The sequence below is a fragment of the Nerophis ophidion genome, linkage group LG12 (assembly GCF_033978795.1).
Source record: "Nerophis ophidion isolate RoL-2023_Sa linkage group LG12, RoL_Noph_v1.0, whole genome shotgun sequence".
NCBI classification, from domain to species: domain Eukaryota; kingdom Metazoa; phylum Chordata; class Actinopteri; order Syngnathiformes; family Syngnathidae; genus Nerophis; species Nerophis ophidion.
In genome coordinates, this window is record NC_084622.1 from 26,480,936 (window position 1) to 26,493,117 (window position 12,182).

The 12,182-nt window shown below is 36.4% G+C and overlaps 1 protein-coding gene across 7 annotated transcripts in view; it reads right to left on the reverse strand.

Annotated features, from left to right (window-relative positions):
• myrf (myelin regulatory factor) overlaps positions 1-12,182 on the reverse strand; it is a 93,735-nt gene that overhangs the window by 40,046 nt on the left and 41,507 nt on the right. For all 7 annotated transcript variants that reach the window (XM_061917182.1, XM_061917183.1, XM_061917180.1 and 4 more), the window contains exons 2-4: positions 10,202-10,292; positions 9,765-10,058; positions 5,687-5,748 (exon numbers count right to left, since the gene is read on the reverse strand). In XM_061917182.1, the coding sequence (XP_061773166.1) occupies positions 5,687-5,748; positions 9,765-10,058; positions 10,202-10,292 (447 nt within the window). The remainder of the gene's footprint in view (positions 1-5,686; positions 5,749-9,764; positions 10,059-10,201; positions 10,293-12,182) is intronic.

The following is a 12,182-nucleotide window of genomic DNA, read 5'->3' on the forward strand; positions in this document are numbered from 1 at the left end:
CTTCAATGGCTTTATTTGAAATCACAGAAGAAATTACCAATGCAATAGATAGTAAAAAATGTGCGGCAGCAGTGTTTATGGATCTAACTAAAGCATTTGACACAATTAATCACAATATTTTGATAAAAAAACTAGAACGATATGGCATCAGAGGGTTAGTCTTAAATTGGATAAGAAGTTATCTAACGAACAGGAAACAATACGTGAAGCTAGGCGAACACACTTCTACAATGCTAAATATTTCCTGTGGGGTACCTCAGGGATCAATACTAGGAACTAAATTATTCAATCTCTATATAAATTACATTTGTAAAGTTACAAGAGATTTACAGTTAGTATTATTTACAGATGATACAATAGCGTTTTGTTCAGGAGACAACACTCAGAAGATAATACAAATAATAACAGAAGAAATGAAAATGGTTTGACAAAAACAGACTATCATTGAATCTCAGTAAAACTAAAATAATGCTTTTTGGTAACAGTAGAAAAGAAAGTCAAACACAAATACAAATAGACAGAATAGAAATTGAAAGAGTAAATGAAACCAAATTTCTAGGAATATGATTGATGATAAATTGAACTGGAAATCTCATGTAAAAAATATACAACATAAAGTAGCAAGAAATACGTCAATAATGAATAAAGCCAAGTATGTTCTGGACCAAAAATCACTTCATATTCTCTACTGCTCACTAGTGTTACCATATCTGAGTTACTGTGTAGAAATATGGGGAAATAATTACAAAAGTACACTTCATTCACTAACAGTGTTACAAAAAAGATCAGTTAGAATAATACATAATGTTGGATATAGAGAACATACAAACCCTTTATTTATTGAATCAAAGATACTGAAATTCCACGACATATTGGAATTGCAAACAGCTAAGATTATACACAAAGCAAACTATAACCTGCTTCCCAAAAATATACAACAATTCTTCTCAACAAAAGAAGAGAAATATAATCTTAGAGAAAAATGTAATTTAAAACATTTGTATGCACGTACAACACTTAAGACCTTTAGTATATCAGTATGTGGAATTAAATTATGGAATGGATTAAACAAAGCAATCAAACAATGTACTAATATGATCCACTTCAAGAAACTCTTCAAACTGGAAGTGTTTACAAAATACAAAAAAGAATAACTATGATAAATATTCTGATTTTACTCACCCATTCATTCTCAAAATAATCTTACTTATCTCATCGTATGGAATAAAACTTGCTTCACCAATTATTTATTTGTTTATTTATTTTTATCGTGATTACTTATTACTTAAGGAGTATACATTGTGAATACATTGAGAACAGGAAGTGAACAAAAGTTTTAGCAAGTGTTATGTAAAGAAAAGGGGTAGGATTAAATAAACTCTGCTTCTTCCTACTTCTTTTCGAACATGTTGAAAAGAGAAACTGGAAATTGTGATGTATCATGTTGTATGCTTGCATGTTCGAAATAAACTCAAACTCAACTCAACTCAATTACTGTAAAATATTAAATAATATTATTTATCTCATTCGCGGAAGAGACGAACAAAATATCAGCAATTGTCACACACACGTCAACAACCGTCACACACACGTCAACCAATAAGAATTTGGCCGGGGAGGGTCATGGCAGAAGTGCATTGTGGGTCATGGGATGCTAACTGCTATATGCTATATTCTACTGCCGTAGCTATTAAAATGGATCATTTCAACGTTGGCGGTAACTTATAAAAACTGAGAAGGGCTGAACAAAAATGGCACCGAAAAGGAAATCATGTACTGCTGTTACGTTCCACGTAGTGATGGTTTGTTTTTGTGTTGTTTTTTTTCTTTTTTAGTTTGAACAGGTCACACTCAATCATGACTTCTGCTGCCAATCAACCGGTTCCTGTTCCCAGCTGTTCCTCGTTTCACCTGTTGATCAGCCAGCCAATCCCGGTCCACCATTCATCCTCCTGTGCTGCTTAAAAACCACCTGCTCGCCACTGGATAGGAGGATTCTTTTTCTGATATGCTGTGTGGAGCTTTGAGAGACGCTACTTTGTCTTTGCCGCTACTTTGTTTTGTAATCATTTTTTTTTAGCTCTTTGCTAAACTTGTGCCACCTGTTTTTTTGTCTTCCTTTTTGTTTGACCTTTCAACCTTTGTAAGTATCTGTGGCCTAGTCTGGGGAAAGGTTAGACAGAGACCTCTATACACTACACACGTAGGATTTGTTTGTGTATAGAGACACCAGGTTTAGTGGTGGCTGTCACCCTTGTATGTTTTGGACACCCTCTTTGGTTAGAGTAGATAGGTAGGTTTTTGGTTTATGCTAATTAAATAGCTTTAGTTAGTCAGCTTACTTTTCTTTTCTAGAGTTGTATTTTGGTATGTTTTGTTCATTTCTTTGACAGCACCTGTATTCCCAAGCTAGGCTAGTGTTGTGTCTTTGTTGTAACCCCACCACTCCATGGTTACTTTTCAATATACTAGTTTTTGTTTTCAATTCTTGGCTTCGGTGTCTTTAATTTACATCTTATTTTATTTATAGACTTTTATGTTGCGTTCCCCTACGATCCCTAGACTTTGAGGTCACCTGGGAACGTAACAACTGCAGATTACAAGGTGGACGTAGTGAAATATGCAGCAGAAAACGACAAGAGGAAGCAGTGCATACCTTTGGAGTTGGCAGAGTTGTTTAGAAGCGACATCGAGGAAGAACATTTAATCGGATTTATCGATTAGGAGTGACAGATTGTTTAGTAAACGTATAGCATGTTCTATATGTTATAGTTATTTGAATGACTCTTACCCTAATATGTTGGGTTAACATGCCAGGCACGTTCTCAGTTGGTTATTTATGCCTCATATAGCGTACACTTATCAAGCCCTTGGTTCGCTATTCTTTTTTTAATTTTAAATTGCCTTTCAAATGTCTGTTCTTGGTGTTGGATTTTCTCAAATAAATTTCCCCCAAAAATGCGACTTATACTCCTGTGCGACGTACACTATATATGATTTTCGGCCGGTGGGATGTATACCCCGGGGCGATTTATAATCCGAAAAAAACTGTACATAATTAATTCCTAGATTTGTAATGTAATAATAATCATTGTCATTTTTGTATTATTATTTATTTCACTAACTGCTTCTTTACTATAAATTTTACCATCATATTTTTACATATCTTATTTGCTGATGTTGTTCTATTGTTGTTGTTATTGTTGTAATTGTTATTGTTGTGTTTGTTGTTGTTTTTTTATCGCCCTCTTGTCCCCACAATTTTCCCCTCTGTTTTCCTTTTTTTCTCTTTCTATCTCCTCCTGCTGGGGCTCCATTTAATAAAGTCAAGTACAAATAAGTCAACAAGAAAAATATCCCACACTTCTTTTTTGTAAAGTAAATATGTACAGCCAATATGGGCATCTACAGCAACAATATGATTTGCCTGAGTAGCTAAACAGGACGGAAAAAAATAAAAATAAATACAAAATAAATAAATTCTATATCAATGTGTCTATGCATCGATATAAAGTGGTACCTCAACTTCACTTAAGAGTGCTCTAGCAAACTTACGCAAAAATTGAGTCAACTGCTCGGTGACCTTGTGGTTAGAGTGTCCGCCCCAAACCAAATTCTTGTAAATACTGTACAAATTGTCAAATTTTTACACTGTATTTATTAGGGATGTGTCATTGATGCATTATGAAACACTATAAGTCATACTGTGTCCCTCGAAGCTTCGATGTGTGGTTTAAGTAAACAACCTTGGGACAGATACAGCTGCTTTGCCGTTTGACTGTCAAGTGGAAAACTGTGTTCATCAGGAAGTTCACCTTTCACCAAGTGACAGTTCGTTCTAAATGAAATAGGAGGAATAGTGTGCCATGGGCTTTTGTTACAATCATTGATCAAAATGCTCTTAAGAAAAAAGGATTAATTACAAAGTATTTGATCATTTTGATCTTACAGCGCCATATAAGGTAAATGTCCTTTCCCTGTTTACTATTTGGCTCGTTGATCAGAGTTGCACGTTCAATTCCTTTCTGCAATTAGTCGTTTAGAAATATATGTGTATATATCAGGGGTGTAACGGTACGTGTATTTGTATTGAACCGTTTCGGTACGGGGGTGTACCGAACGGGTTTCTAAGCTAAAGTCTTAACAAGCTGCTTTGCTTTTTCTGCCTCTGTCTCAACATCCAGCATTGTCCCACCCACACAACCATCTTATTGGTTCCATGTATAGCGGTGACAGCCAATCAGCAGTGCTTATTTAGAGTGCATGTAGTAAATGCTTCAGCGTCGAGCAGATAGGTGTTTAGCAGGTGAACATTAGGCAGCATTCTCTCCCCAAATGATAATAAACACCTCCAAGTCAACTACTACTAACATCACTATGAGCCCGCTGACCTTCTAGAAACTTAAAATTGCAGCTCAGCTCGTTAGCAGTTCTGGCTTGAGGTGAAGGCTAATTAGCTTTTAGCGTAACGTTAGTTCATTTTGCAGTGTGTGTGTGTGTTTGTTTTACGGACAAAAAAGCTTTGAATGGCAGGGTAACTGCTATCACATGTTGATAAAAATATAACATTTACATAATAAAAATCAACTACAGGCTTCCCAAATGCTGTAGTAAATTAAGCATGAGGAGTTGACTTGAAACTGATTAATGTTGCACTTTTTATATATAAAAGAAAAGTTTTGTCATTTTATTTAATCTGAGCAACACTTTGAGGCAGTTTAATGTTGATTAATGTGGGCAGAATTATTATAGCATTCCCAATGTTGAAAGGATAAAGCCATTGTTTACAAATTTGGTAAATAAATAACCCAAAAATGTATATGTTGTTGTTTTCTTACAGTACCGAAAATGAACCGAACCGTGACCTTTACACCGAGGTACGTACCGAACCGAAATTTTTGTGTACCGTTACACCCCTAGTATAGATACATGTATATTTTAAGGCTGTCAATTATTTTATCCATCCATTTTCAACCGCTTGTCCCTTTTGGGGTTGGGGGGGTCGCTGGAGCCTATCTCAGCTGCATTTGGGCAGAAGGCGGCGTACACCCTGGACAAGTTGCCATCTCATTGCAGGGCCAATTGAAGGGGGATCCCCGCCACCCAATTTGAAACATCTTCATTCAATGAGGAAGCACTTAAAATAAAGATGTTTCGTCTTTGCGGCTTAATCAATGACAGATAGAATTTGTGTGTGGACTATCTTTAATATCGATCTGGTTGCATATGAACAGGATTAGTCTGCTTGTCTTTAAGATCTGTTGAATAGACTTAGGTGATGAGTAACCTATATATTGATTTGAGTGTAAACCTTAGTTTTGTCATGTGTGAAAAATGTCTACATTTATGATTACTGTATGCATTTTTGGCATACCTTCTCTGTGATTTAATCAATTGTTGCTTTTATTGCTGCCATAAAGTCCTGCACTGCAATGTTCATTTTATTCACGATTATTTATTCATTGTCATTTAATTTGATCATACTGACTGTAATCCTTCAAGGGGAACTGTAATTTATAGTCTGCTGCATATATTGTGTTACACACCACACACATGCAGATGTGGCTCATTAATATTTGAATAAGATATTAAAACAAGCATCCCTGATGCATGCCTGATATTTTTTTTGTACTTACTGCTAATTGTGTCTATCCTAATCGTTAATGTTTTTGTTGTGATGACTCACCATTCACCTGCTGAGGGGAGTACGGCTCTGAGCTTGAGTCTGGTGGAGACTCAGGTAGAGTCCTAAAGAAAAAAAAAAACAGACAATGCAAGGAGAAATATTTTAAGTTGGGTAAAAAGTACAAGTTCATTTTCTGAAGTGGATGTTTTCTCTTTTCTTTTCCTTTGGTAGACTGATCTGCATCTGCAAAGCTCTTTTTGTTCAACACCTAGTAAAAATAGATGCATCACCATACTTGCAGGATGTTCATTCAGTTGTTGATTTTTTTTTAAAGCAGATAACAGACATGACACAAAACTATAGTCATTTCAAATGGCAACTTTCTGGCTTTAAAAAACACTAAAATAAATTAAGAAAAAAAAGTGGTAGTCAGTAACAATTTCATTATTAGATCAAGATCAATTATTCTATTTTGAAGAATTAAATATGAAATCATGAAAAACATACAAAAACACTACAACAGCAACTCTAACTCTCTCAGTGGCATTGGTAGGTAGGTCGTGAGTTCAAACTCCAGCCCAGTCATACCAAAGAATATAAAAATGGGACCCATTACCTCCACGCATGGCACTAAGCATCAAGGGTTGGAATTGGAGGTTAAAACACCAAAAATGATTCCTGGACGCGGCCACCGTTGCTGCTCACTACTCCCCTCACCTCCCAGGGGGTGATCAGGGGTGATGGGTCAAATGCAGAGAATAATTTCGCCACACCTAGCGTGTGTGTGATTGGTACTTTAACTTTTAACAGACACAGTGTGTAGACAGAAACGGGAGAATGGACGCATTTTGGCTTAAAAACTAACGATACAGGTGAAGGAAGAGGTGCTTTAAGACATGGCTAGCTAGCTAGCGGCTAAAGTCCATTCGCAGTCTGCAGTGTTTTAGCTACTTCTAAATCACTAATCCTTGCCTCCATGGCGACAAATAAAGTACGTTTCTCACAAGTATCATCCCTGCAGGACGAGGAATAGCTAAACATGCTTCACTACACACTGTAGCTCACCGTCGTCACAATGTAAACAAACGCCATTGGTGGATCTACACCTAACATCCACTGTATTGATACCAAGTTCAGGAGCTATTGATTATGTCAATATTTTTTGGCATCACACTATCTTCTTTCGTTTTCAAAAAAAAAAGTACATTCTGTTCATAAACTCAGGGAATATGTCTCTCGACACATGAGGACTTCAAATATGACCAATGTATGATCCTGTAACTACTTGGTATCGGATTGATACCCAAATTTGTGGTGTCATCCAAAACTAATGTAAAGCATCCAAACATCAAAATAATTACATTTTAACATAAGTGTAGATATAACATGTTAAAAGAGAAAGTAATCAGATATTAACAGTAAATGAAAAAGTAGATTAATAATTAATTTTCTACCACTTGTCTTTAATAATTTTGACAAAACATCCATCCATCCATTTTCTACCGCTTATTCCCTTTCGTGGTCGCGGGGGGCGCTGGCGCCTATCTCAGCTACGGAAGGCGGAGTACACCCTGGACAAGTCGCCACCTCATCGCAGGGCCAACACAGATAGACAGACAACATTCATACTCACATTCACACACTAGGGCCAATTTAGTGTTGCCAATCAACCTATCCCCAGGTGCATGTCTTTGGAAGTGGGAGGAAGCCGGAGTACCCGGAGGGAACCCACGCATTCACGGGGAGAACATGCAAAACAATATAATGATAAATGACACAATATGTTAATGCGTATGTCAGCCGACTAAATTAGCAGACTTTGTTTGCTTACTCACTAATAAAAGACAAGTTCTCTAGTATGTTCACTATTTTATTTAAGGACAAACTTGCAGTAAGAAACATATGTTTAACGTACCCTAAGATTTTTTGTTAAAATAAAGCCATTAATGCAATTTTCTGTGATCCCCTTTTATTTAGAAATGTATCAAAAAGTAACGAAAAGTATCTAAATTATTTTGGTACTGGTACCAGTACCAAAATATTGGTATCGGGACAACACTAAAATATATATACAAACCCCGTTTCCATATGTAAAGCCAAACCCATTTATTAACAGCACCCGAGTTGAGTTTATACCAAAAAGTTCTATTTCAGTTTCATCTGACCACATGACATTCTCCAATCCTCTGCTGTATCATCCATGTATCCATTTTGGTATAAACTCAACTCGTCGTGTTTGGAGGAAGAAGAATACCGAGTTGCATTCCAAGAACACCACACCTACTGTGAAGCATGGGGGTGGAAATATCATGCTTTGGGGCTGTTTTTCTGCTAAGGGGACAGGATGATTTATCCGTGTTAAGGAAAGAATGAGTGGGGCCATGTATCGTAAGATTTTGAGCCAAAACCTCCCTCCATCAGTGAGAGCTTTGAATGGTTGACCAAATACTTTTTTTCCACCATAATTTACAAATAAATTCTTTAAAATTCCTACAATGTGAATTCCTGGATTTTTTTTTCACATTCTGTCTCTCACAGTTGAAGTTTACGTATGATGAAAATTACAGACCTCTGTCATCATTTTAAATGGGAGAACTTGCACAATCGGTGGCTGACTAAATGCTTTTTTGCCCCACTGTATGTTGTCATCCAAGCAACGTTATCATGAACGCCCCTGCTTATTTCAGCAAGACAATGCCAAGCCATGTGTTACAACAGCGGAGCTTCGTAGTAAAAGAGTGCAGGTACTCTCCTGGCCCGCCTGCAGTCCAGACCCGTCTCCCATCGAAAATGTATGGCGCATTATGAAGCGTAAAATACGACAGCGGAGACCCCGGACTGTTGAACGACTGAAGCTCTACATAAAACAAGAATGGGAAAGAATTCCACTTTCAAAGCTTCAACAATTAGCTTCCTCAGTTCCCAAACGTTTATTGAGTGTTGTTTAAAGGAAAGGTGATGTAACACAGTGGTGAACATGCCCTTTCCCAACTACTTTGGCACATGTTGCAGCCATGAAATTCTAAGTTAATTATTATTTGCAAAAAAAAAAAAGTTTATGAGTTTGAACATCAAATATCTTGTCTTTGTAGTGCATTCAATTGACTATGGGTTGAAAATGATTTGCAAATCATTGTATTATATTTACTTCTAACACAATTTCCCAATTCATATGGAAACGGGGTTTGTGTATATATATATATATATATATATATATATATATATATATATATATATATATTTATATATATATATATATATGGAACTCATATGGAAACGGGGTTTGTATATATATATATATATATATACATATATATATATAAAAAGCAGATAATATATATATGTGTATATATATATATATATATATATATATATATATATATATATATATATATATATACATACATATATATTTATTATCTGCTTTTTTTTCTACAAATGTAAACCTACTGAATAAACATCCTTCATTTTTGTCACACATGTCTTCTTTTGAAGTCATTCTCGTAAAGCAGGGGTGTCAAACTCATTTTAGGTCCGGGGCCGCATGAAGGAACAATCTGTGCACAAGAGGGCCAGACTATTAAAATTATGGCAATCAAAAAAAAGAAAAAGAAAAAGAAAAGCCAACTTCAGATTGTTTTCTTTGTCTTACTTTGGCCAAAAATAGAACAAACACATTCTGAAAATATTACCAAAAAAATGTTGAAAAAACTACCAGCAGTGGTAAAATTTAGATCCATGAAGGAAATAAAAAATTGAATGAATGTTTATAACTGAATACATATACATATGCATACAAATGTGTTTTCTTTTGTATTATTACTTTTTAATGAATCAAGTGACGTTTATGACAACCTTTTTCCAAAACACAATATAGAATGTGAGATATAACAGGATAATGCACACATTTATCATTTGTTTTCAAAACGGTTACAAAAAAGTGGGAGCCCAAAAATTTACTTTGGGACCCCATTTTTATGACTTGATGGGGTCCCTGGAACCCCATTTTGAAAATTCCTAGCCCCAACACTGATTGAGTATTGGTGCGTGTAAAACGACCTGTGGGACGGTTCTAATACTAATTCAATATCATCCCGGGGGCAATGACTTTGACACCCCTGTTTTAAAGTGTGCTCACCCAGGGGCGTAGTGGCCTCTTTGCTCAGGCTTTATGTGAGTCGACTGCTGGTGCTGCTGGTGCTGCTGGTGATGCTGGTGCTGTTGCTGACCCAGGCAGGGGTAGCTGTGTCGGAGGCCCAGGGATGGACCTGGAGGGTACGCGTTTGGACAGTTAAGAGGCCCAGGCGGAGGGACTCCCTGGCGAAGGGGAATAGGAGGGCTCACGCCACACACCAACCCCCCTGAGGAAGACACTCCTGCTTGTGGAGATGAGTAATTTGGTCCCGGGGTGCTGTGGACCTCTGAGAAGCAGCTGGAAGATCAGAGGGGGGGGAAGTTGGGCGGGGGGATTAGCGTTATCAGAAAAAACAAATTCCTTTGTAACAACATGATCTGCATCGGCGGTGTGTGTTGTTTTGACATCGCCGGCAGGGTTGGTGTGTAGTCTCTACTGACATGTCAGTGCTATCGTCCTCCTTGCTGATGTACTCTTCCAGGATACTGGTGTCGATGTTGGCTGGCTCCAGAGAACTGGTAATATCATGGCCTGGGATTAAGGGGGTGGGGGCAAGACAGGGGAGACAGAGAGCATCTGGGAATTATTTACAAGAAAGTCCACACACTTGCCACGGCCGCTCCAGTTTAGACACAATCTTACATCCTAATGAACCCGGCAGTTCCTTTTCCCACAGATCACAAATGACTTGATGACATTGTATGTTTTTACGTTATTTGAAATAGATAAAATGGCAGAAGAAACGCTAATATCTGCTTACTAGGAATAAAAAAGTTAAAGGGTACACGCATGAGCAGCAGTAAAACGTGTTAGTACTAGTGTTGTCCCGATACCAATATTTTGGTCGAGTACCAAAATGTATTTCGATACTTTTCGTTACTTTTCTAAATAAAGGGGACCACAAACAATTCCATTATTGGCTTTATTTTAACAACAAATCTTACGTTACATTAAACATGTTTCTTATTGCAAGTTAAACCTTAAAGAAAATAGTGAACATACAAGACAGCTTGTCTTTTATTAGTAAGTAAACAAACAAAGGTTCCTAATTTAGGCGCTGACATATGCAGAAACATATTGTGTCATTTTCCATTCTATTATTTTGTCAAAATTATTAAGGACAAGTAGTAGAAAATGAATTATCGATCTATTTGTTCATTTACTGTTAATATCTGCTTACATTCTCTTTTAACATGTTATATCTACACTTCTGTTAAAATGTGATAATCCCTTATTCTTCTGTTGTTTGAATACTTTACATTAGTTTTGGATGAAACCACAAATTTAGGTATTGATCCGATACCAAGTAGTTACAGGATCATACATTGGTCATATTCAAAGTCCTCATTGTGTCCAAGGACATATTTACTGAGTTTATAAACATAATATTAATTAAAAAAAAACTAAGATGCTAAAAGATATCGATCTAATCATAGTAGTATCGACTAGATACGCTCCTGTATTTGGTATAATTACAGTGGATGTTAGGTGTAGATCCAACCATGACTTCTGTTGTTTGATACTTTATATTAGTTTTGGATGATACCACATATTTGGGTATCAATCCAAAGCGGACCGGTACTATTTGGACCGAATCATATTCGGTACTATAGTATCGAATATGATTCATTAGTATGGCGGTACTAATACCGCTATACCGCACAACCCTTGTTAGTACTAGGCCAAATTGCAGCTGATTGCTGACACATTTATTGTGTCAGTGAAGTTGGCACGTTGTGTAATTCGCAAATAGAAACAGAATACAATGATTTGCAACTCCTTTTCAACCTATATTCAATCGAATACACAAGATACTTAATGTTCAAACTGGAAAACTTTGTTATTTTTTGCAAATATTAGCTCATTTGGAATTTGATGCCTGCTACATGTTTCAAAAAAGCTGGCAAAAGTGGCAAAAAAATACTGAGAAAGTTGAGGAATGCTCATCAAACAGTTATTTGGAACATCCCACAGGTGAACAGGCTAATTGGGAAGAGGTGGGTGCCATGATTGGGTATAAAAGCAGTTTCCATGAAATGTTCAGTCATTCACTTTTAAAAGGTTTAATAGCATTTTTATATCACATTTGCGAATCAAGAATAATTTCTGAATCAAATTGTCACCCCAAGAACCAGAATGTGAGTTGTTGTAAACTTCCCATCCCTAGCTACTACCACTTCTACGACTACTACTACTACTGCATTCCCATATATTTCTTTTGTTTCTCCCAAATATATATCATATCATAGTACATACATCATGCCACCTAATACAAAACCCAAAACCAGTGAAGTTGTAAATCGTCAATAAAAACAGAATACAACGATTTGCAAATCCTTTTCAACTTATATTCAATTGAATGGACTGCAAAGACGAGATATTTATTGTTCAAACTGAGAAACATATATATATTTTTTGCAA